The sequence below is a fragment of the Saccoglossus kowalevskii genome, chromosome 2 (genome assembly GCF_978046115.1).
Source record: "Saccoglossus kowalevskii chromosome 2, keSacKowa6.1, whole genome shotgun sequence".
Taxonomy (NCBI): Eukaryota; Metazoa; Hemichordata; class Enteropneusta; family Harrimaniidae; genus Saccoglossus; species Saccoglossus kowalevskii.
The window spans coordinates 27,473,680-27,499,868 of record NC_140642.1 but is presented as its reverse complement, the minus strand read 5'-3'; the positions used below and the strand labels follow the sequence as shown (position 1 = coordinate 27,499,868).

General features: G+C 34.8%; 1 protein-coding gene across 1 annotated transcript in view; it reads left to right on the top strand.

Moving 5' to 3' along the window:
- LOC100370750 (dynein axonemal heavy chain 6-like) overlaps positions 1 to 26,189 on the top strand; it is a 64,334-nt gene that overhangs the window by 10,354 nt on the left and 27,791 nt on the right. The window contains exons 14-43 of the mRNA XM_085505555.1: positions 1,163 to 1,314; positions 1,453 to 1,558; positions 1,773 to 1,894; positions 3,022 to 3,254; positions 3,572 to 3,694; positions 3,936 to 4,109; positions 4,659 to 4,877; positions 5,327 to 5,616; positions 6,304 to 6,536; positions 7,093 to 7,283; positions 7,556 to 7,636; positions 10,565 to 10,726; positions 10,991 to 11,112; positions 11,340 to 11,511; positions 11,886 to 11,990; positions 12,092 to 12,210; positions 13,054 to 13,128; positions 13,634 to 13,696; positions 15,156 to 15,240; positions 15,602 to 15,852; positions 16,850 to 17,135; positions 17,513 to 17,658; positions 17,759 to 17,827; positions 18,198 to 18,384; positions 18,660 to 18,742; positions 19,085 to 19,259; positions 20,713 to 20,949; positions 22,535 to 22,786; positions 23,220 to 23,546; positions 25,475 to 25,537. Of these exons, the coding sequence (XP_085361681.1) occupies positions 1,163 to 1,314; positions 1,453 to 1,558; positions 1,773 to 1,894; positions 3,022 to 3,254; positions 3,572 to 3,694; positions 3,936 to 4,109; positions 4,659 to 4,877; positions 5,327 to 5,616; positions 6,304 to 6,536; positions 7,093 to 7,283; positions 7,556 to 7,636; positions 10,565 to 10,726; positions 10,991 to 11,112; positions 11,340 to 11,511; positions 11,886 to 11,990; positions 12,092 to 12,210; positions 13,054 to 13,128; positions 13,634 to 13,696; positions 15,156 to 15,240; positions 15,602 to 15,852; positions 16,850 to 17,135; positions 17,513 to 17,658; positions 17,759 to 17,827; positions 18,198 to 18,384; positions 18,660 to 18,742; positions 19,085 to 19,259; positions 20,713 to 20,949; positions 22,535 to 22,786; positions 23,220 to 23,546; positions 25,475 to 25,537 (4,903 nt within the window). The remainder of the gene's footprint in view (positions 1 to 1,162; positions 1,315 to 1,452; positions 1,559 to 1,772; positions 1,895 to 3,021; positions 3,255 to 3,571; positions 3,695 to 3,935; positions 4,110 to 4,658; positions 4,878 to 5,326; positions 5,617 to 6,303; positions 6,537 to 7,092; positions 7,284 to 7,555; positions 7,637 to 10,564; positions 10,727 to 10,990; positions 11,113 to 11,339; positions 11,512 to 11,885; positions 11,991 to 12,091; positions 12,211 to 13,053; positions 13,129 to 13,633; positions 13,697 to 15,155; positions 15,241 to 15,601; positions 15,853 to 16,849; positions 17,136 to 17,512; positions 17,659 to 17,758; positions 17,828 to 18,197; positions 18,385 to 18,659; positions 18,743 to 19,084; positions 19,260 to 20,712; positions 20,950 to 22,534; positions 22,787 to 23,219; positions 23,547 to 25,474; positions 25,538 to 26,189) is intronic.

Genomic DNA, 26,189 nt, shown 5'->3' with positions numbered 1-26,189 from the left:
TCATTACAATCATTACAACAGAAATGTGACCACAAAATGTGATCACAAATGTACATATCTACAATTATTTTCTAACTTTACTAGTAGATGCATAAACATTGGTCCAATTGCTACAAACTTTGCAACATTTTAGACAAACCATCAATTTTTTTTTGAAAAAGGTGACTACATGTATATATTCCAAACTATTATGTGGACAAATTTGTAGTCAATGTCCTGAATTTCTGATGAGGTTGATTGTGTTTAAGTTAGTTGAAGTGGTGATTCATAAGAAAAATCATGTAGTCGGGAAGTTTTCTCAAAACTCAATGTGCTGTTTCGCAACTCTCTCGCAAACTCTTTGAGAAGTCATCTCTAGGTAACTTTGTATTAAACATGACAAATGACGACAAGTGACTTTGTTGTGTGCAATGTGCACAATTGGAGCAATGTTTTTGAATTTACTAGTGAGGCAGTTTTTTCATTTGAGTTTTTGTTGTAATGACTGTAACAAATCATGCTATTCATCATCACAGGAATCATTGTTCATCTAATTTCTCTTTCTAACATAATAACCACTACTTCTACTTTTCTTACAATCATGGCTTTCCAAAGGCATACAAAAGCAGTGCATGCAAAACGGTATAAGTCAACTGGTAAAAGGTTTGTACAACAATCATCATGCTAACATTCAAAGTCATATTCATGTTAGGTGAACTTACCATTCGTAGATGAATTTTGATATATTTATTAGGTTAGCGCCAATTTCAAATCATTTTTACACATTTTTCATGATAACTCTTATTATTAACAACATCCTATGGTAACTTAATGTTATGGATATAATTACGGTATTTTATTTTATTTTATTTTAACTTCCAGGTCAAATATCTTGACAATAAAAAAAATTGCAAAAAATAAAACAAAAAGTAACTCTTGGCACACACACACACACACAAGCAGAGTATAAAAAATATGTCAAAGTTTTTTACTCCAAATTTAAAAAAAAGAAAGATACAGTTAACAGAGGTGACCAGACAGACAAGTGGACGAACGTAGTGGTTATAAAAGCAATCCCAGCTTAGAGCAGATCAGCAATAAACTTTTACCGGTAGTCTTTTCATCACTACTTTGATGACAAAGATATTTATGATCACTTGTTTATGCTTGTTTTTTTTTACAGTGCGATGTCTAAGCATGGCAGTAGAGCTGGTCTGAGTATGGTAGACTCAGTGTACAGTAAAGATTCTGTTAGTGTTGATGGCAGCCAAAAAACCAAAAGTAAAAAAGTTGTATCCTTTCCAGGACATGAGCCTCTATCAGATTCTGAGTCAGGTGAGAGTTCTCATCAGCTGCAAAGTATAAACCAGAAAACTGATCGTTGTCCTGGTACAAGCTGGCTGGTGCATGCCAGATTGTTCATAAAGAAGTGCTTGGTGGTTACCTCAATGCATTGTATTTGTTTTGTTTCAGAGAGTGAAAGTGAAAGTAATGCTTCTGTTGATGTCGACGAATCTGCTAATAGATTTCTGGAAGATAATGTTGAATCATCGTATGATGGTTACGCATACCCTGACAGGTCAGTGACTATTTATTCATATTCCATGTGCTTATAACAACAAGTTTTGCTGTCAATCAACATGTCTGGTTATCAAAATTGAATCTTAACTAAAGCCAATTTAGTTTTGAGCTCGGAAAAACTTACCATCTTTAAAATAATAATTATACCCCAGAACCTGTGAAGTGCAGAGTGGATGTATTCAGTCTAATCTTATTTGTTTTCTCATTTCTAGACCTAAATCAGCAGACATCCCACAACCTATAATGTCAAGAGTTGAAGTAAAATTGTCTCCATCAGAGGGTGACTTTTTGTCTAGAATTCAAGGCATAATAGCCGGTTTTGAACATACAGTTGGTAAGTCTATGAATGTATCGTTAGTTATGAATGCCCAAACATGTCATTAATCAGTTGAGAGCCTCAGAGGGTGACCATTTCTAAGGCAAAATAAAAATGCCTTTGTATATGGGGAGAGTATGGAGGAAATCAGTATTTTAAAGTACCAAAGTATTGAGGTAATTGCTTTTGATGCCTCTATGAAGTTCAAGCTCTGATTAATATACTCTTTTGTTACTTGAATATTTGACTTCATAATACAATTCAACTTGTAATAAGATGTCAAGTAAAACTTGAAATGAATCTTTTTCACACATTGAGTCAAGTACACACATTTTTTTGAAATTAAAATAGACATTTGTTTACTTTTTAATATGGTCATTTGTTCAAGTGCATAAATTAATAGCATAATTATTTATTTTTTGTACATGAGTTAAAAGGTTACTTGATTTTGAGTTCCATGGATTATGAGACAAGTTGTGTAGACAACTGACACCTCACACCTTACTCTAGTGACTACGCTGTGCATTAATTAAAAGTCACAAAAGTTGCCTGCCTAAAGCTCCAAGGATAGCTGAGATGAATAGAAAAAAAAAACATTAAAATATTTTTTTTAATAATAAATGCTCTGTGGAGGAATTTACAGAGATTAGCTCTGACAGCTTGCTACTCTCATGGTGGAAATTGTTGTATGTAAACATTTCTTGGGATACGTTTTTACCTGAGACATTCATATACTGGACAGATTAGCACAAAATGATTTTTTTTTAAATTGCATCACGAAAATGATAGACTCAAAAAGACTGATCAATTTCTTGTCTGGCACTAATGTTAATTTCTTAGGAATGACTGACATACCAAAACCTGTCAAAATCTCACATTGCTTTAAACTCAGTAACCTGTGCTCCCTGGCTAAATGCATAATTTGACCACCATTGTTAAATCAAAGATTATTAAACAAAAAAAGTCAGGTTTGAGTTGAATTGAAATCCTTTAGATAAAAATTAATTTAAAGTGCAAAATTTTAATTGCATTTATGACTTTTTAGTGATAAATACCCCGTTTTTCATTCATATATACATGTCAAATTCACTGCTGTACTGGTAGTAGTCTTCAAAATGGTCGATCACTACTCTGTATGTTTGTAGGTCAAGTTGGAGCACTTCAGAGAGAACCTCAGCTGTCAGTGTTTTGGTCGGGAACACAGTATGATTTGAAACTATCAGTGGATGAGGAAGAGGAGATGGAAAGACTGGCAAATAGAAGACCTTGGCCAGATATAGAACTTCTATTTGGTGAAGATCCTGAATATCAAAGTATGGTTCAAGATGTCAGTCAACATGTTAAATCTAATATAGATGAAGTAAAACAATATTCATTGGTAGGTTATGTCTGTGTAATATAATGAATGACAGAGAAAACTCCTAGATGTTTATTTCTATGTTTTACATTGTATGTAAAGCTTCTTCATGAAGTGAGAATGTATGTCTTAAATATGAACAAGAATAAAATGAAAGATTAATACAGATGTATAGCCCTAATTCACTAGTGGGCAACTCCAATTACATAACATACTGAATTAATCCTCCAGAGTGCAGCCCAAAATATTTTTTATATAGCACCAATCTACTAGAGGGCAAAACCAAAATTTCGGTTTTTAATCAACATTTATAGCAAGATTTAATTTTTCTTTTACAGAATTTTGATCCCTATTCTTTGATGGTTGATAAAGCCAGACGTGTAGATGTGGATACTTCTATGAACAAAAGAGATTGGACAACAGAAGAATTTCATCATGTCCTATCCACACATTCAGAACAGGTGAGCATATCTACGTTGTCTATTTACACAATGCAAATAGGCAGGCAGGCAGGCAGGCTAGGGTATTGTGCACTGTGAAATTCTGTCTGCATAGGTTCCAGCATCAGATGCATGTGTGAAGTATACTATGATAATCTACCCATGACTTCAACCACATTACATTTTATTACTGAACCTATAGTCAAATTCCAGATATTACTGTCTCCCTTCATAATTTGTTTTGTCATGACATTTTTTTCAGATCAGAGCAATGCAGTCTATGCAGATACAATGTCGTAAGGGTATGTATAAAGTATTGAGTGAAGATTTCAGAGAGTCATGTCTACCGTACCCAAATGATGTTATATCTGTTGTGAATAGAAGAATGCCAGTCTTGGCTAACCGAAGGAATGAAGACTTACTGGTTGTTATCAAGGTAAGAATAGCAAATGTATCACACTCTTGATAAATATACAGATATAATGAAAATAAAAGAATAAGTGTTTGCTGCTGTTGATAGTATGAAGTCATGAGCTGGTGCTGATCAGTGAGTGATATTTTTTGGCCAAAATGTAAACAAATGATGTCACAGCCTGTATAGCATACAAGCAAACAATACTACCAGGAGCTTGAAAATTAATTCTCAAGCTATTTTTAATAAGTGGTTGCATAGGTGAGTGATGAAAAAGTGGAAGCAGCCATGAGGTTAGGCAATTAAGTACTGTATGATAATACATGTATGAGGTTATTATGAGGATACCTCAAAGTATGCATAAAGACAGTACAGCAGGAGTATCGACCTACGTGCAGCCATGTTTTTGTTATTAGAGGACCCTTACACATTTAATCATTCCATATTTAGAATTCACATTTCCTTATATGGTAGGATGAAAATACCCTGTAAAATATCGCAAAATTAGGGCACGCTGTAATCACAGTGACAGATGTATACTAATGCTCATTATTTAACACTTTTACATTTTAGAGTGCTTCTAAAAAGTTAGACCATGATCCTGCATCAGTGGAAGAGTTTGTTGACCACTTGTCATTCCTTGGAAGGATGGATTCTGAATTACCAGCTCTTGAAAAAGAATTTAATGTTGTCAATAAGATGTTTACAATTGCTAGAGATTTCCATGTGCCTATTGAGGCTGAAGAACTAGCAATGTATCAGACACTGATGCCAAGTTTTCAACATCTCAAGGTAAGTACATTTATTTGCATACCTTGAGAATGCATTCTGAAATCTAGTTGCTGTTGCATTATAAAAAAGTATAGACAATTTTTCAACTGAATCAATGTTTTTTCCCACTGTTATATACAATTAAAGTATAAATTTGAAAGAAATTTGCCAAACATGGGACCCACAATCCTACCATCAAAATATACTGTTTTGAAAATTCTTAGACCGAGCTGTATTTTTTGAACCCATTTTGCATCAATAATTATTTAATTAAAGCACGCTATAAATAGATGTCTTAAATCAACACACAAAAATAATCAGACATTGTAAGAACATTTTAGATTTAAATCTAATCTTCAAGGTGGCAGAATCCTGACTTCATAGTTTATTACATTGTATTTAGTTTAGCTACTCAATTGGATCCCTGTAGCTGTAGAATATTGACACTTTTTGTATTCTGTTATACATAGTCTTTGATTCTGTACTGTGAAGCTAAGAAAGATGACAATATTAGGAAATACAGTGATGATCTGAACAACCACATTGACAAACTCAGGTTTGAACTGATTGAAATCAAGAGTAGAGTGAGGGCGCCAGCACTACTAAGTGCTGATACATTGCCAATTGTAGCAACAGAGAATTTGAAGCTACTTGAAGATGAAGTTGGTGGAATCTCCACGAAAGCTAGGAGCTATGCTAGCTATCAAGATAGGTTTGGTAGCTCCATATCCAGCCAAACTAAGATGCGAGGATTCTCAGAGTAAGTTAACATTATTACTGCTAATGATTGTATTACTGTGGAATACTTTATTTTCGCTTGGAGTAAATTTTTGCTATTTTCGCAGAAGGATTGATTCAGTGAAAATAAATTCCATACCAAACACCAAACAAAGTCTATTCAGCAAAATATTAAATCAAGCTAAAATAAAGTATTTTACAGTATGTTAGATGGATCACTTCAAATATAGTGTACTTAGAAGTTCATACTTGAAATAACATGTGCTATTTCAAGAAGCAGTATTTATTTTTTGTCTGTCAAAGTTATTCTACTTTTGTGTACAAGGGATGAGTAGGGATGTATATTCCTACATTACATGTAAATATCTTTTGTTTTGGGTGAACTTTGCCATTTTGAGAACTGCCTTTAGCTAGACTTGAATGTGAAACATTGAATCGGGTTCAGTCATACTGTATTACATCAAAGTTGATAATTTGAATCACATAAAGCAGAACTATATCAGCCAACAGACTTCTTGTTTAATAAGACTAATCTTGAATTTTTGAATGTTTCATACATTTTAGAATTAAAATGTAAAATTGTATTTTATTAAATTTATCAAATGGCAAGAAAATCATTTATAAATTTGTTGGAATGTGTAAATATATTTGGGAAGACTGTACAGTATGAATGTGATACATTGAATGAACAAATTTCTCTTTTTTTCAGAGAGTATCTATTAGCTGATCATCGAGACAGTGATTTAATTGCACAGCAAGTATTAGCGGAACTATCTGAAATAGAACGTGATCTGCAGCTACGACATATCCTATGGGAGTCCACTGACGAGTGGTCCAAATTATTGGAGGAATGGACAGCCACAAGATTTGATAAACTTAATGTAGATTTTCTGCAGAAAAATGTGAATAAATTTACACAGACTGTCTTCATGCTTGAGAAAGGTATGTGTAATTTCCTTTGATATTTCATGTATTCCAATCTGTTACCGATGTATACCAACATTTTGAAATAGAAAATATAATTTATTATTATACAGCTGTCATCGTAAGTTACAGCATCCCGTAATTTTGCGATATTTTACGGGGTATTTTCATGCTACCATATAAGGAAATGCGAATTCCAAATATTGAATGATTGCGTGCATAAGCGTCCTAATAATAAAATAATAAAAATAAACATGGCTGCCACCAGGATTTGACCGGACTCCACACAAAGAAGTTCACTGATTCTGTTCTGAACTTTTTTGATTTTGACATTCCCATGAGATTTTCTTGGAAGGAAAATATGTATAATAATAAGGTTTATTACGAGGATACTTCAAAGTATGCACTCAGACAGTACGCCTTCGCATTGACCTCTGCTGCACCTTGGTCAATACTCTCACTGTACTGTTTTCATGCATACTTTGGGGTATCCTCATATTACTACATGTCACAAATCACGCCTGGAATAGATCTCAGGTTATACCATGTATAATGTGTCTTGTTCTATTTTCAGGACTTCCACCAAATGAGGTGTTACCCAGACTGAAGGAAATGGTATTAGACTTTAAACAGGGCATGCCTGTAATTACAGCATTGCGTAACCCTTCCTTGAGACCAAGACATTGGGAAGAGATACAGAGGTTGATTGAAAGAAATTTTGCCAGAGATAAAAACTTTACACTTGGAAATCTACTTGAACTTGAAGTAAGCAGTTGTTTTTAAATTTCAGGTCATGGAATGTTTTAATTTTATGTTCCAAGCAACTGTCCTTACATGTCATGAATCGATTACACTGTACACTGTACTAGGTATGAATCAACGACATGTTTTACTATACTCTCCCTCCAACTGTCCTCTCTGGGCCTGGACTGATTACACCGCACTCTCTCTGCTGCTGCATGGATGTATGTACATCAGTATTCTCATCAATTGGTCGATAAAATTATGATAACTTTCATTGTTCTTTTAAATTTCAGATTTTTCATCATAAAGAGAAAATCAATGATATCTCTACGCAAGCAAGTAATGAGGCTACCCTGGAACTAATGTTGAATAAGGTCAGATCATGCTACTATGTATATTTTATTAGTCCCCGTTCGGACGCAGTCCGAAAACGGGGACTTATGTTTTGCCCTGTGTTCGTCCGTCCGTCCGTACGTCCGTGATCACCTGTATCTCGAACATGCATGGACCGATTAAGTTCAAACTTCACTCATACATCACACCTTATATGGGACATATGCACATGCATTTTTTTCATGATCCGATTAACGATAGCCGAATAGCGTCCATTTTAAGGCCGAAAATGCATCAAAATCGCACATTTTCACCATTCCGGACCCGGATCTCAGTTATGCATGGACGGATTTTGTTCAAATTTGGTACATACATTAAACATAATAGGACCTTGATGCACGTCATTTTTTTTTTTGGATCGGGTTCGAAATGGCCGACTGGCGGCCATTTGGTTTTAAAGAATTCAGTTCTGGATCCGTATCTGAGACATGCTTGGATTGATCGAGTTCAAACTTCACACACACAAGGTACATCATGTCACAAATATGTATGTGCATTTGTTTCATGATCTCATTAACGATAACCAAATGGCGGCCGCTTTAAGGCCGAAAATGCATTGAAATCGCACATTTTCACCATTCCGGACCCGGATCTCAGTTATGCATGGACGGATTTCATTCAAATTTGGTACATACATTAAACATAATAGGACCTTGATGCACGTCATTTTTTTTTTCGGATCAAGTTCGAAATAGCCGACTGGCGGCCATTTTGTTTTAAAGAATTCAGTTCTGGATCCGTATCCGAGACATGTCTGGATTGATCAAGTTCAAACTTCACACACACAAGGTACATCATGTCACAAATATGTATGTGCATTTGTTTCATGATCTCATTAACGATAGCCGAATAGCGGCCATTTTAAGGCCGAAAATGCATCAAAATCGCACATTTTCACCATTCCGGACCCGGATCTCAGTTATGCATGGACGGATGTTGTTCAAATTTGGTACATACATTAAACATAATAGGACCTTGATGCACGTCATTTTTTTTTTTGGATCGGGTTCGAAATGGCCGACTGGCGGCCATTTTGTTTTAAAGAATTCAGTTCTGGATCCGTATCTGAGACATGCTTGGATTGATCGAGTTCAAACTTCACACACACAAGGTACATCATGTCACAAATATGTATGTGCATTTGTTTCATGATCTCATTAACGATAGCCAAATGGCGGCCGCTTTAAGGCCGAAAATGCATTGAAATCGCACATTTTCACCATTCCGGACCCGGATCTCAGTTATGCATGGACGGATTTCATTCAAATTTGGTACATACATTAAACATAATAGGACCTTGATGCACGTCATTTTTTTTTCGGATCAAGTTCGAAATAGCCGACTGGCGGCCATTTTGTTTTAAAGAATTCAGTTCTGGATCCGTATCCGAGACATGTCTGGATTGATCAAGTTCAAACTTCACACACACAAGGTACATCATGTCACAAATATGTATGTGCATTTGTTTCATGATCTCATTAACGATAGCCGAATAGCGGCCATTTTAAGGCCGAAAATGCATCAAAATCGCACATTTTCACCATTCCGGACCCGGATCTCAGTTATGCATGGACGGATTTTGTTCAAATTTGGTACATACATTAAACATAATAGGACCTTGATGCACGTCATTTTTTTTTTTGGATCGGGTTCGAAATGGCCGACTGGCGGCCATTTTGTTTTAAAGAATTCAGTTCTGGATCCGTATCTGAGACATGCTTGGATTGATCGAGTTCAAACTTCACACACACAAGGTACATCATGTCACAAATATGTATGTGCATTTGTTTCATGATATCATTAACGATAGCCAAATGGCGGCCGCTTTAAGGCCGAAAATGCATTGAAATCGCACATTTTCACCATTCCGGACCCGGATCTCAGTTATACATGGACGGATTTCATTCAAATTTGGTACATACATTAAACATAATAAGACCTTGATGCACGTCATTTTTTTTCCGGATCAAGTTCGAAATAGCCGACTGGCGGCCATTTTGTTTTAAAGAATTCAGTTCTGGATCCGTATCCGAGACATGTCTGGATTGATCAAGTTCAAACTTCACACACACAAGGTACATCATGTCACAAATATGTATGTGCATTTGTTTCATGATCTCATTAACGATAGCCAAATGGGGGCCGCTTTAAGGCCGAAAATGCATTGAAATCGCACATTTTCACCATTCCGGACCCGTATCTCAGTTATGCATGGATGGATTTTGTTCAAATTTGGTACATACATTAAACATAATAGGACCTTGATGCACGTCTTTTTTTTTTTCGGATCAAGTTCGAAATGGCCGGCTGGCGGCCATTTTGTTAAAGAATTCAGTTCTGGATCCGTATCCAAGACATGTCTGGATTGATCAAGTTCAAACTTCACACACACATGGTACATCATGTCACAAATAGATATGTGCATTTGTTTCATGATCTGCTTAACAATAGCGGAATGATGGCCATTTTAAGGCCGAAAATGCATCAAAATCACATATTTTCACAATTCCAGAACCGGATCTCAGTCATGCATGGATGGATTTTGTTCAGATTTAGCACAATGTGTTGTACATATGCAGGTGCATTTCGGTCATGATCTGCTTTGAATGTATATGTCACTCAAATATGAACGGAACGGGGACGTGTCATTGACAATGACTTGTTTATTTATAGCTTGGCACTTTCCCTGTAATGTTGATATAAACTGTTTTAAGTTTTGCTTGATATTGATAAAACTGTATCTGAATCAGTTGTTCTGACCAAAAGTTTGCATCAAACAATCAGATGTTCCCAATAATCAATATTTAAACAATTACTTACAAGATTACTTCCCATCATAAGTCATACAAGCTTTTATTTATGACAACGCATATTATGGTCGTTAACACTTTGTTTATCCACTATATCAGGTAATTGATCTATGGCAGAAAACAGATTTCCGTCTGGTACCTCATAGTGGTAGGAATGATGTTCTCATCATTGCTGGTGCTGATGATATCATGGCACAGCTGGAAGAAAGTCAGGTCACCATAGCAACCATCAGGGGATCCAGATATGTTACTCCTATTAAGGTAACCTTTTCTCTGATTACATAAAACTGATTGAATAGTGTGTTACTTTGTGACCACTAAATCAAATTGGCTTGGAAAAGCTACTTCAGCAGAGCTCTGCCATGTATTTAATTTTTAATGCAAAAATACTAATGAACATATGCAAGAAGATTTGGTTTGAATATAATCACCTCCCTGAATGAGTACACTGTATCATGTTCGTCAATCTAATTAGAAACTGCCATAAAACTATTATGGTAATTATAATGTATTTAACTATTTTAGGCTCTAGTAGAAGAGTGGGATAGAAAATTGAGTTTGTTTGCTCGAACACTGGATGAATGGATGACCTGCCAACGAAACTGGCTTTACCTGGAACAGATCTTCTTAACACCTGATATACAGAGGTTAGTTTGATTAGAATTATGTACCGGTATTATTAGTAAAGCAACACCTGTGGTTCTCTCTCTTGTATAGTTCTTTAGTTCTTCTGTCTTGTGTAGGTTGATTTATACTGTCCCAGAATACTGCTTGTCATTAAAATATCCATTATAAAGAAAAATGGTGTGATAAGTTTGACCTTCAGTTTGGTAAGCGTATTGTAAGGTACATGTTGTTGTTTGTGTGGTTGCAGACAACTTCCTAATGAAGCTAAACTGTTTGCTCAAGTTGACAAATCATGGAAGGACATAATGAGAAGAACTGAGGACAGACCAAACGCTCTTAGATCAGCTACAGCACCAGGTGTGTTGGAAATACTACAAGCCAGTAATTCCAACTTAGAAAAAATACACAAGTGTTTGGAGGTATGAATGTTTATGTTGTTAGTACAGTTGGTCAATTACTACTACTACCGTACATGTATTATTGTCTAAAACTAGACAAGTAGGATCCAGACAACCTGTTACTTATTGTTAGTTACTGTCAGTTACTTACACCCCACCCATCTATACCTGGCACCTGGCTGCTCTCTCTCTGGCAAAAATCAAACCAATTCGCATTTAGGGTACTCCTGAAGTGCCTGACATTGCTAGGCAACCTGGGAAGGGTATCCCAAAAAACTACATTTTTTGGTAACAAAACCCTATTTGTCTTGTTCAGATACAAAGCAGTGTAATTAGCAGGACTAATTAACTATAAAATGAGCTAAAGCAATTTTGATTTTTTTATGTCCCTGCAGGATTATCTGGAAACCAAAAGATTGGTATTCCCCAGGTTTTATTTTCTTAGTAATGATGATCTACTGGATATACTGGCCCAAAGTAAAAATCCGGATGCTGTACAGGTAATCCCAGTATTAATATTATTAATTATCTTAATATACATGTTCTGCTCTGTGTGGAGTGTTTACTTTAAACAATGCTAACTGTGTAATAATTTTTTCAGCCTCATCTTGTTAAATGTTTTGGTAATATTAAGACACTGGAAATTGTTCGTCAGCCAAAGTTACCCCCTACAGTGCGTACTATGATCTCTGCTGAAGGTGAAATTGTTATGATGCCAAAGTAAGTATGAACATAAACAACAAGCCACAGTCAATGTTGGTATAACTGTACAAATGTGTATCATTTCAAATATTTCAGCCATTTCATCTTCATGTTTACTTTTATGGTGAATATTAAAGTTCCACTCAAAAAAATGTTTACATAGGAGTAAATAACAAAAATACTTTGCAAGATTTAATTGTTCATAATTAGCTGCATTGCACTCTATTTACATTATGTCTTTGCTCAGATTGCCTGTACATATGACATCAATCACATCTATTTGATTGGCCATTTGCAATCAGCCTTGGAAATTATCTGCAATTGTTGTTTGGATTTATAATAAGTTACAGTTTATGTTACTGTTACGAGTCAGGCATATTTGATTGGATAAGAATTAATGTGTGTATGGTATGTGCATATTCTTTGTATCAAGTTTGAAAGGAATCAGTTATTACAGGATCATAAAATGGCTCTGAATGAACATACTCGTCATTAATTACTTGACTATGGGTCATCTTCTGTTTTTGAATTACATTATTCACAGTATATCTGAGTTGCTCACACATAATGCAACTTTGGATAAATATGCACTTCCATTTATCTCATGATCTGATTCAAGATGACTTGTTTGTATGTAGACATATTTTGTTCAAACTAGATACAATACAATTTGACACTAATGGAAATTTTAAGAACAGCGTTTTGTTTTTCATATTCAAAATGGCTGACTGGTGGCCATTTTGGTTTAATGGATGTAGTTCCGAGGCTATATCTCTGTCTTGATTTGCCTTGACTGATTGCAATGAAACTTTACAATTGTATCATACATTATGTCACATATTATGTTTGTTTGTATTCTAGGAATGTGAGAGCTAGAGGCCCAGTTGAAAGTTGGTTAGGTGGTGTTGAAACTGCCATGTTTGATACAGTGAAAAGGTCAGTACATATCTTTCATGAAAACTTAATATACACTGTCAAAGTTATTACAGTTGTGAGTTGTTTTAACTAATCTTGATATCTGTAATTAGTTTAGTATTATTGTTATTCTATAAATATTGCTTAACAATGTATATTAATGCTTGAGACAAGATTCCATTCTTTAAAAATACCCAGCAGCATTGCCTTCTCTGAAAATAACCAGTATTATTAGACATTGTGTCTATTTCATTGATAACATGAAATAAATTAAATTCTCTTGGCAGAACAAAATATATGTTATTGTTAGAATGTGCCTACATTGTTCATAGTCTATGAGTAAATTATTGTAATTGATATTAACCTAATATATCTGTGTAATATACAATTATAGTTTATGTATTGATTGTTTAATTTACTGATTTTTATTTGTATAAGTCAGTACAAGCAGAACTGAAAAGTATACTGTGATCAGTTCATCTACTAACTATAAGACATTGCATGGTGTGTGTTCTCCTTTCTACAGGTGTTTGAAACATGCCCGAGATGATAAGAGAATTATCAACCTCTGGAAACCGGATTCTGTCGAGTGTGTTGGGTTTCTTCTTCTTTTTGTTCATACACTCATTGATTCAATAGTACTTAAGCCAGTACATCGCAACTTATTATTTTTTTTTCTCTAGATTTGTTTGCATATGTCAAAGGAATAAGAGCCATCCTGTTTTTTATATCGTTTTGTGTTTGAACTGATCTACCAAATTTCTTAAAATTACAGAGTAGCATTGCTTTCTCTGAAAATACCCAGCAGCATTGTCTTCTTTGAAAAGAATACCAAGTGGCTTTCATATTTATGCCTTGTCATCGATTATTTTTAGTCCCAGTATGGTTCTTGTTTCATTTGACTATAATAATCAATAGTTTCATCAGCTTCTCATGTAGTCACTGCGTATCACTCATTCCCAATGTGCATGCTTATTTTCTTGTGCTTGATTAATAGTGAAATTTATTCTCATTTTCATTACCACAATTTACAGGTATAGTTGAAGATGTAATCAATACAGACAATATCACGTCCATTGCTCACATTGCTTTAAATTGCTGTTTCAATAATCATTATTATTGACTTCTGTGTGCACATTTTAGCTGTTTCACTGAAGTTGCAAAAAAACACTCTGGGAGAATCAGTAGATTTGGGTTCAAATCTATTCATTATTAAGTATATAATTTGTATAATAATAATCCTGATTTTCTTGCTTTTTTATTTGTATATTTGAGTATCCACCTGCTGGATTACATTCAAATATGGTACATGGGTTCAAATCAGTGTATAATAATATACTTTTTACATAATACTGTTAGTAGTTATCGAAGTATATTTTAAGAACCATTTATGAAATTTTAATGTAATCTGATTAATTGTTATATGGGAATAATTCACAAAACTCAATTATTTTGTATCTAATACTGCTTATTAAGTACCCAGTTTGCATTATAATTATCGTAGTTAACATTATTTGGGTATATGAGTTCACTCTAAAACACTCTTTGGTGAAAATATTTATTATGCCGAACCCTTCATACTTATGTAATAAACGTTGCCATTTATTTCACAGTTTCAGCTTTATATCCATGAAGTATGCTTATTAAATGCACTAAATATTACTGGTATTAAGATTGCCTGCTTGCATCTTAGTGCATAATGCATTAATCACATGGTCACTTTGCATGCCATGGTCCATAATTTGCATCTTGTACCACACATCACTCACCATAATATCCGATAATAAAAACAATACAATATATATATTTATTCTGTAGATGATACATTTTATAGAATCAATTCATAGCCAAAAATAATAAGCGTAATTTGAGATTCTGGAAAATGTACATCTTAATATTGGCTCTATGCTAAGTACATTACCAAAAGTTGTGTATGTCAAACTGAATAGTGCACCAATCTGACATCTCTTTTAGTACATGTGCTATTAAATAGAGCAAATACAGTGCATGATAGGAGCTCTTTCTAATCTCAGTCCATGCTCTTTCAGGAAATTGAAGGAAACATTAAGTAAATCTGGAGATGAGTTTGAAGAATGGGTTCTTTGTCATCCTGGTCAGGTTGTACTTACTGTGGTGAGTATTCAGGCAGTCAATTGTTTAGTTATTTCATTTAGGTAAGATTACACATGCATTTGATGTTTTGTGTATGTGTATGCACAATTGTGTTGGGCTGGTTTGGGTGGTGATAGGAAGTAATTTATGCTTGTATGTGTAACTGGTGAGTGTGGATACATGTGTATGTGGGGGCTTCATATTATAAAATATTATCAAGATGTACTTATATCAGAAAACAAAGTTTGGCCTCCAATTTTTCAACCGGGATATGCTATTGTAGAGATTATATACCTGTACTCAGAGCTGTATTTAATGCAATATTTATCCTAGATTTGCTATCATGTTTTAAAATCAGAACTGATTTATAATACAATTTCAGGTTCAAATCATGTTCAATCGAGATGTGCTGTCTTGTTTTAAATCATCCCATCCTGGTAATGGATTGAAACTGACTAGAGATAAAATAATGGGTCACCTCAACACACTGGCCCATATGGTTGCCAAACCATTGAGTTCTTATCAACGGATGAGTGTGGAAGCTTTGATGACGGTTGATGTTCATGCCAGAGATATCATCTCCAATATGATTGATATAAAAGTACACAAAAAGGAAGATTTTGAGTGGAAAAGGTAATTCTGATTTCTTGTATTATACATATATGCACACTTCTTTGTAATAAAATTTGATATTCTACTTGTATTTCAGGAACACTTAACAGATTTCAATGAAAGTTGGTGCTTAGATCGCCTGGGATACTCCAGAGATGTGATTAGTTTAGGATTGAAATATGCACATAATAGTTATCTAATTTACATAGATTAGCCTACTTTTAGCAGTTCCACAGATATCTAAAAAACCAGCAATCAAATTTCATGAAAGTTGGTACACGTTGGTGCTCGTGGGCAATTCACAGACCTGACTAGTATAGGGTTGAAATCCATGCATAATAATAAGTGATGGTTGTCTTGCTAAGCATGTGCAAGATTTATGTTGTTAAGCTATTATTTTATCACAACCCAGTGTGCTCTTCCAGTAGTAAGCATGAATGTTAATATGTGGTTGCATGATTGCACTTTGATTCTTTAGAGTCAGTTGATGCATTCCAGTCATTCAAGGAAATATCTGTAGACAAACCTTGGTATTGTTTGGTTTTGTACATGTTGATTTACGCAACAATAATTTTGTTAATATGATTCCCATACTTTGCAATGACACTGGTTTTAGTTACCGGTAATCTGTATACACTAGCCAATTTGTACTTTGTCTGATCATTAGATGAAGGGAAAGATAATTAAGGGGGAAATGTCTGTTCTTGTTGTTGTCGTCTCAGGCATAAACTTTTTTTTTTCTGCTTACAATAAACATTTTTTATCCGATGAATTAGATAAATTATTAATCAGTTTGAGCTCTTGTACATTTTTTGGCATGTGTTTAATATACATTAATTAAGATATTGGTGAAATTTCATATAAAATTGTTCTTTTCTTGTGGTTACATGAACATGGGCACTGCAATGATAATATGTTTTGAGAACAAAGAGGTCTAGAGTTTTGTAAGCTGTAAAATTGTGTATTCCAATCCTTGATTGACTTAATCCCATGTTCTTTATTATGTATTGTTTTGCAGACAACTTCGCTATGAATGGGATGAACATCATAATACCTGTGTGGTACTTCAGTCTGACTCTGTAATTAATTATGGTTACGAATACCTTGGATGCTCCTCCAAACTGGTCATGACACCCCTCACTGATAGGTGTTACCTTACTCTGACTGGTGCAATCCATTTTAATTTAGGGGGTTCCCCTGCTGGTCCAGCTGGTACTGGCAAAACGGAAACTGTCAAGGATCTGGCCAAGACTGTCGGAAAACAGTGTCTTGTGTTTAATTGTTCTGAGGGAATTGATTACAAAGTAAGTTTATAGGTCAAACTCAACAGTTTTAAAAGTCAGAAAACAGGTGCTCATGAATTGACTTCTGTGCATGTGGTTCCTTCTGTATCTTTAACATGCCTGCACTGTTCACATTCAAACCGTCATACATCTTAGGATAGCATTTCTGTCAATGTGGAATCGGATCTCGGTTGTGTATGGATGAATTTCATTTAAACTTGATGCATACATTGAATATGGGACCTTGATGCACGTCATTTTGTTTTTTTTATCGCATTTGATGTATTTTGAGATATTTTCAGTGAAAATGTTAATTTTAATTGCTTCACTTCAGTGTTGTCTTTTTTTGATGCCTATCTGTTAATTATTAATCAACTTTTTATTTCAACATTTTTCAGACTATGGGCAAGTTTTTCTCTGGTTTAGCTCAGTCTGGTAGCTGGTGTTGCTTTGATGAATTCAATAGAATTGATGTAGAGGTTTTATCAGTCATTGCCCAGCAGATTCACAGTATAAAGGTTGCTAAAGACTCATCTTCTTTGAGGTTAGTAGTTCAACATAGTCAGTATTATTTTCATTTTTGTCAAAAAGCCAGTGAGGTTGAATCTTATTGACATTGAGACACTTGTTTTATTTTTTTAAAGGTTTGTATTTGAAGGCCGAGATATCCGATTGAATTCAACATGTGCTGTGTTTGTTACCATGAATCCCGGGTAAGTGAATATAATGTTGATACATACCATGCTAGTTACTGTTAGAATTTCTGCCATGGACAGACATGATGCATTCAAACTTTACACATACAGAATAAATGATGTCACAAATTCAGTGCGTTGCTTTGATTGTTTAATTCTAGATGGAACACGTACATTTCTAGACTGTGTTGTGTGTCATATCTTGTAAAAACATTCATTACTTACACGAATATTCTTCCAAATTATCCTTAGGAATCTTGTTTATTAGCTGAAAAAGTGGTGTTTTTTCAGGGATGAATTGACAGGGTATGACATTTCTGCATGGCAGTATTCATATAAATAGTTGTCAGAGTTGATGTATGATACAACTTTTCTCGTTTTTACACAGATATGCTGGTCGTGTAGAGCTTCCGGATAATTTGAAATCTTTATTCCGCCCAGTTGCTATGATGGTTCCAGATTATGCCCTGATTGCTGAGATCATGTTGTTCTCAGAAGGATTTACATCGGCCAAATCACTGGCACCAAAAATTGTAAACTTGTACCAGCTGGCGAGTAAACAGCTATCCCAACAGGTGAGTGTAATGTGCAATACTCATTGTACATTTGTCTGTTGGTTGCATCATCAGAAATATAAATTTTAAATATTACATAATATGTATTAGAAGTGCACATAAATGTGTACTTATTATACCTAATGTATACTGGTAGATTAACCCAAGGTTTAGTGTTATGTTATCATGAGATTGCATGTTTGATTCCCGTATTCATCAATTCACTAAGTGTATCCTCAATGCAGTGTATTGCCATTTATTACAATTACAAGTGAAACATTATTTTCTTTTCCAAGGACCACTATGACTTTGGTATGAGAGCTATTAAATCAGTTCTAGTGATGGCCGGTCAAAGGAAAAGAATACATCAACTGCAAGAGTAAGTTAATTTGTGCATTATTGTCACCATCATATTGAATGGTGAATATTTTTTGTCATTTTTCAAAAAAAATAATTATAATTCGTTTTTGAATACTACCAACCCAATTGCCAAATTAAATTCTATTAAATCAACACATATGACAGCAGGTCAATTGTTTTAATCGATCAAATGTGGCCGACTGGTGACCATTTTTCATGTGAAATAGTCAAAATTTGTTTAAGGTTCTATTCAATCTGGCTTGCATCCATTATATTTGTTGTCCATATATATTTAATTTGCATGCAGTGATTAATTGATATTCATACACTTCATAATATTTGTGTCATGATTCCTTCACAGTATGAGTGATGAGCATCAGTTAACAAAAGAAGAGGAAGCTCACTTACTGATCCATTCCTTAAGGGATGCTAATTTACCAAAGTTCCTAGCTGAAGATGTACCTCTGTTTGAAAATATCCTTGCTGATCTGTTCCCGGGTATTAGTCCTCCTGCACAAAATACTGGAGTTTTAGAGGTAAGACATTTTATATATGGAATAGCATTGAATAAGGTAGATTATAAAAAAAAGCTGATCAGTGCTACATATCACATGTATTTTATGAGATGATTAAAGTTGCATTCTCACTTTGTAAATATTTAAATTAATATATATGGATTACTATGATCGATATTTGAAGTTACAAAAGTGCGCGAATGACAAGAAAACAACCCCGAAACTTTATTTTAGATGGGCCACCTAAATTATTAGCCGAAGACCAATGAACAAACATCGGCGCGCTTTCCGTGCGGTCTATTCCAATCCAAATCTGACCAATAGGGTGAAGGCAGCTTATCTCAAAACCCCGACTGCTGCTAATAATATTTAGACAATTTGCGTTCACCACTTTGATAAGTGCACATTTGGGGGTGAACTATCGGGTGAATAATACTGCACAAAATATTTGGTAAATGTTTTATGCCGTCTGGCAAGTCAAATACACTGTGTGATTAGTATTTAGAGTAGAAAACAGCGAACAATGTCGAACTAGAAATAGTGTTCTCACATTCTATTGTGGAATGGTGGTTGCCGAAAATGATCGGAACGGTTCGGCAGTGACCAGGAAAGTTTGATTATTCGCATTTTTGGCCAGATTTCTCGTTATAAGTGCACTTTCGTTCCTTCAAATATCACTTATAGGAATTCATATATAGCATTTAACATTTTTTGCAAAGTGAGAATGCAACTTTTATAATATGGTTCTGATATTTATGCACACTATTATTAAAAACATCCTGCAATTTTTATATTGTGTTTGGAGCTGTCAACTCTGTAGAATCAAATTTTTCATTTGTTATACTGTAGTAACTTTCAACCATTGTATGTGTATTTATTTTGTGTATGTAAATGTTTGTAATTAAATGATGGTCAAATCTGTGAATTTGCTAATGTCTATCTCAGTGTGTATTGGTGAAAATATGGCTTAATAGATAGTATTTGAATAGAAGGTCCTGGAATTGATTACTAGCATGGGAATTGGTTTAAATTTTAAATAAATATTTTTTCATAGGCTTATGCAAACCTGTAAAAAAAAAGTTTACAAGTACAAAGAAATGCATATACATGTACTGTATTTACTCTATTAGTAGCACATGTGGTGACAATATTCACAAAGGTGTTTCTGTGTTAAAAATAAGTACTGTAATATTTTTGGTTTCTATTTAAAAAATGCACTTCTAATTGAACAAATACTGTATAAGGTAGTTGTATCACTTCCATCTATAAAGCATAAATCTGTTTTTATCATACATTTGTATTCAACATAAAATTTTTTTATTTCTAAGTGTCACATTTAACACAATGTAACTACAATTTGGAGGAAAAGTGAAGAATTATCTTACGCTTTACCAATCACAATAATCTCTTGTTTTGTCTTGGATAGCTTCTAATTATTGTCTCCACTTTTATATATTATTCATTGTATTTACAGAAAGCAATATCATTAGCAATACATGATATGAACCTACAACATTGGCCTAATCAAGTAGAAAAGGTGAAACAGCTACATAGTCAAATACTGGTCCGTCATGGTGTCATGTTAGTTGGTCCAACTGGTGGTGGTAAGACTACTGTACGGACAATCTTACAGAAGTCTTTAATCCTACTACCTACAGTACATATGGAGGAAGAAGAAGATGAAGATGGGAAGACAAGGATACAATTTGTTGTGAGTTTTGAATTGTGAACTATGTATTACTGTAATTGTATGCTTCTCGACTTACATGAGAGTGTGAATTTAAATTGATCCAGATAATCTTTTGATTCAGTTCGTTGATTGAATAAGTACCGGTAGATTCATATAATTTATATTGTTCTTAAAGTAATGAAGAGTAGGACTATGACTAAAATGTCCCGCTTTTATATTTTAAACTTTGAGTGACCATGCAGCAGTTATTATGTCTGTATTTATTTTTACAGGGCAACTATTTAAACTGACATACATTTACAAATGTTGTATCTGACCTTTTTGTTTTAAGTTTCCTCAAAAAAGGTCATTTTTCATAATTGAACTGGCCATGTTTTTCCCTGTAGAATCACGTGTATTAACTCCATCATCAGCGTAAAGTACTATCATGTTTATCCAAAAAAATTTGAATTTGATGTTACTTGTACAGCAATATGCAATATGTTCTAAGAGGTATTTCCAAGGACTTTCGTGAAACTGATTGGACTACCCTTAAGAATGTTTAATAGAGTTTCACTTTTACAATGGGTCCATAATCCCCACTGATTCAAGTGCAGGCTTGTATGGGTGCAAGCTTAATGTCAATTTGGGGAGACTACATTTTTGTGTATGTATGGTCATGTCTCTTTTATTGATATCTCAAGAACCACTTGTTGGATTTCAATGAGACTTGCTTCATACATGTACATGTACTTGTGGATGCTCTTGGACAATGCACAGTGCTGATCAGTTGATAGGGCTGAATCCGTGCTTCTTAATTAGCTAATTTGCATAATATTTAGCCAATTCTCAGCTTTCCCACAGAATCAGTTGACTTGATACGTAGATGCTATACTATAATCCATAAACTTGGTTTGTTCTTGAATCTAATTTGCATAATAATTAGCAATTTTCAGCTGTTAACAGATAACAAGAACCACTCATCAGATTTCAATAAAACTTGGTACATAATATATGCCCTGGGGTAAGCCACATATGTGATATGTTTATGATTGAATTTTTTGCATACTAATAACCTAATCAGCATACCATAACTTAGCCAATTTATAGGTGTTTCGCAGATCTTCCCAGTTCTACTCTTCACAGTCAATAAAACTTTGTACAACCTTAGGGTTGAAACCCATGCATATTAATTACTTCATTTGCATAATATAGTCAATTTTGCTGATATCTAAAAAAAAAAACTGATTTAAATTAAACTTGTTTCAGACTACAAACCAAAGATGTACAATTAAATGTATTCTTTTTGTTTTAATATTAATTTTCTGTGCATATTATTAACTTCAATATTGTGGGTCATACATGTGTGCATCTCAATGACTAGCAGAATATTTCCTATTTTTACTTAATGTTTTCTTTTTAGGCTTTATTTGATTTATTAATGCTCATAGTTTATACTAGAATAATCTCCCAATGTACAAAATAAATGAGAAAATTCTGAAAGTCTCTGTGAAACTACATCAAACATTTGAGCTGAAAGTTTTGCTTAATTTAAATTTAGTGAAATATTAAAAAACTCTGCTTTACAATATTACTATGTACATCTTCTTCACTGTTTTATTCGCAGCACAAACACGGAAAGAAGGGTCATGTGGAAGCATTTACTATCAATCCCAAATGTGTGAAATTAGGAGAGCTCTATGGTCAAACAGATCCAAATACTTTAGAATGGACAGATGGTTTGTTGGCATCAGCTGTAAGAAAGTTTTCCAAGGACACGTCAGATCTGCAAATCAAAACGGATGATTCACCTCCGGAAGTTTCCCGTGCCATGACTAGGGCTTCGACTACTATTGTAACTGGGACAGATGGTAGTCGTGTAAGTTTTGTATACATGTGTGCACCCATGTGTAGCCATTTCTCAGACATCTAATAATCAATTTCATAGTACAAAGTACAATATTATATTATATTAGAAAAGCCATTCAAATGGAGATTGGAAGTATTTTTCTGTTTGACAAGAAAAATAAGTATTGGTCAATCAAATTTTTTTATGTTCTATCGGCATCAAAGTGTTTGAAATTAGCAAAATTAGTACATTCAGAATGGCAATGAATTTTTCAATATTATACGGGAATGTACTATTACAGTCATTACAAAAGAACTTTCATCTATTTCGGCATTACCAAGTCTACCAGTTGTCTATGATAGTGCAAAACTAATAATAATCAGGACATTGTTTATAAATTCACTGTAATGAAATAATTGCATATACATCATAATTGATTTGTGATGATTCCTATTTATTTCAGACTCCAACTTTGTCGTCCCGTCATTCACCGACCAGTTTTGGTGGTGATGATTCCATGATTGACGGCTTGGTACCGCATGAACAAGCTGAAGTGCAAGGTGATCACAGTGATGAAATACCTACAGATTGGAGGTGGATTGTCCTTGATGGTCCTGTTGATACTATCTGGGTAGAGAATTTAAACACTGTATTGGATGATTCAAAGTTACTGTGTCTAGCAAATGGTGAAAGAATAAGTTTAACTCCAGGAATGAGATTATTGTTTGAAGTGGATAACTTATCACAAGCAAGTCCTGCAACCATTAGTAGATGTGCCATGGTCTATATGGTAAGTTGTAAACAGAACCCAAGTAAGTCCTGCTACCATTAGTAGATGTGCCATGGTCTATATGGTAAGTTGTAAACAGGACCCAAGCAAGTCCTGCTACCATTAGTAGATGTGCCATGATCTATATGGTAAGTTGTAAACAGAACCCAAGTAAGTCCTGCTACCATTCATTAGTAGATGTGCCATGATCTATATGGTAAGTTGTAAACAGAACCCAAGCAAGTCCGGCAACCATTAGTAGATGTGCCATGGTCTATATGGTAAGTTGTAAACAGAACCCAAGCAAGTCCTGCTACCATTAGTAGATGTGCCATGATCTATATGGTAAGTTGTAAACAGAACCCAAGTAAGTCCTGCTACCATTAGTAGATGTGCCATGGTCTATATGGTAAGTTGTAAACAGAACCCAAGCAAGTCCTGCTACCATTAGTAGATGTGCCATGGTCTGTATGGTAAGTTGTAAACAGAACCCAAGCAAGTCCTGCTACCATTAGTAGATGTGCCATGATCTATATGGCAAGTTGTAAACAGAACCCAAGTAAGTCCTGCTACCATTAGTAGATGTGCCATGGTCTATATGGTAAGTTGTAAACAGAACCCAAGCAAGTCCTGCTACCATTAGTAGATGTGCCATGGTCTATATGGTAAGTTGTAAACAGAACCCAAGCAAGTCCTGCTACCATTAGTAGATGTGCCATGATCTATATGGTAAGTTGTAAACAGAACCCAAGTAAGTCCTGCTACCATTAGTAGATGTGCCATGGTCTATATGGTAAGTTGTAAACAGAACCCAAGTAAGTCCTGCTACCATTAGTAGATGTGCCATGGTCTATATGGTAAGTTGTAAACAGAACCCAAGTAAGTCCTGCAACCATTAGTAGATGTGCCATGGTCTATATGGTAAGTTGTAAACAGAACCCAAGCAAGTCCTGCTCCCATTAGTAGATGTGCCATGATCTATATGGTAAGTTGTAAACAGAACCCAAGTAAGTCCTGCTACCATTAGTAGATGTGCCATGGTCTATATGGTAAGTTGTAAACAGAACCCAAGTAAGTCCTGCAACCATTAGTAGATGTGCCATGGTCTATATGGTAAGTTGTAAACAGAACCCAAGCAAGTCCTGCAACCATTAGTAGATGTGCCATGGTCTATATGGCAAGTTGTAAACAGAACCCAAGTAAGTCCTGCTACCATTAGTAGATGTGCCATGGTCTATATGGTAAGTTGTAAACAGAACCCAAGCAAGTCCTGCTACCATTAGTAGATGTGCCATGATCTATATGGCAAGTTGTAAACAGAACCCAAGTAAGTCCTGCTACCATTAGTAGATGTGCCATGGTCTATATGGTAAGTTGTAAACAGAACCCAAGCAAGTCCTGCTACCATTAGTAGATGTGCCATGGTCTATATGGTAAGTTGTAAACAGAACCCAAGCAAGTCCTGCTACCATTAGTAGATGTGCCATGATCTATATGGTAAGTTGTAAACAGAACCCAAGCAAGTCCTGCTCCCATTAGTAGATGTGCCATGATCTATATGGTAAGTTGTAAACAGAACCCAAGTAAGTCCTGCTACCATTAGTAGATGTGCCATGGTCTATATGGTAAGTTGTAAACAGAACCCAAGTAAGTCCTGCAACCATTAGTAGATGTGCCATGGTCTATATGGTAAGTTGTAAACAGAACCCAAGCAAGTCCTGCAACCATTAGTAGATGTGCCATGGTCTATATGGCAAGTTGTAAACAGAACCCAAGTAAGTCCTGCTACCATTAGTAGATGTGCCATGGTCTATATGGTAAGTTGTAAACAGAACCCAAGTAAGTCCCAGCATTGGACATTATAGTTGACAAAGAACAGTCACATACCCCCCTAACTGTGAAAGTGTTACAAAAAACTATTGAAACCAATATGTTTATGTTACTTGCAGGATCCTGTTGATCTTGGTTGGAAACCATATGTCAAGACATGGATATCTAGGCTATCAAAAGAGGTAACAAATCAACAGTTACAGTTGACAACTCAATAAATCAATCTGAGTGTGTGAAAACAGGGGATTTGACATGCATGTTTGTGTGCTTCCGTGCATGCATCCGTGCAAACATCCACACTTGTATCTTGGACATGTCAGTCTAGACCGACCACATTCTAACTTCACACTTTATATCATAAATATTGGGATACATACATGTATGCACATCTATTCATTCCATGATCCATTCAAGATGGCGAATTTCATAAAAATAAAACATTTCTGCCATCTTGGAACCAGATCTCATTCGTATATTGATGGATTTTGCTCAAACCTAATATACAAACATTGGTCATATGGCATCTTGATGAACATCATTTTATTTTTCAGATCAGATTCAAAATGGTCGACTGGTGGCCATTTTGTTTAAAGAGTGCCATCCAGAGCAGTATTACTGACATGCCTTGACCGATTATGTTCATACATGTCACATATGTGTTTGATGCTCAGATTAAAATTGGCTGAATGACATAATTTTGGTATCAACAAAATAATGCTGTCGTAGAGCCATGTGAACCAATAGGGAGTCATGTCATGAATGATGAATAAAAACTTATAAACAAAGCTTGAATTTGTTCACATTTGCTTATAATTAAATATATACATGCATATA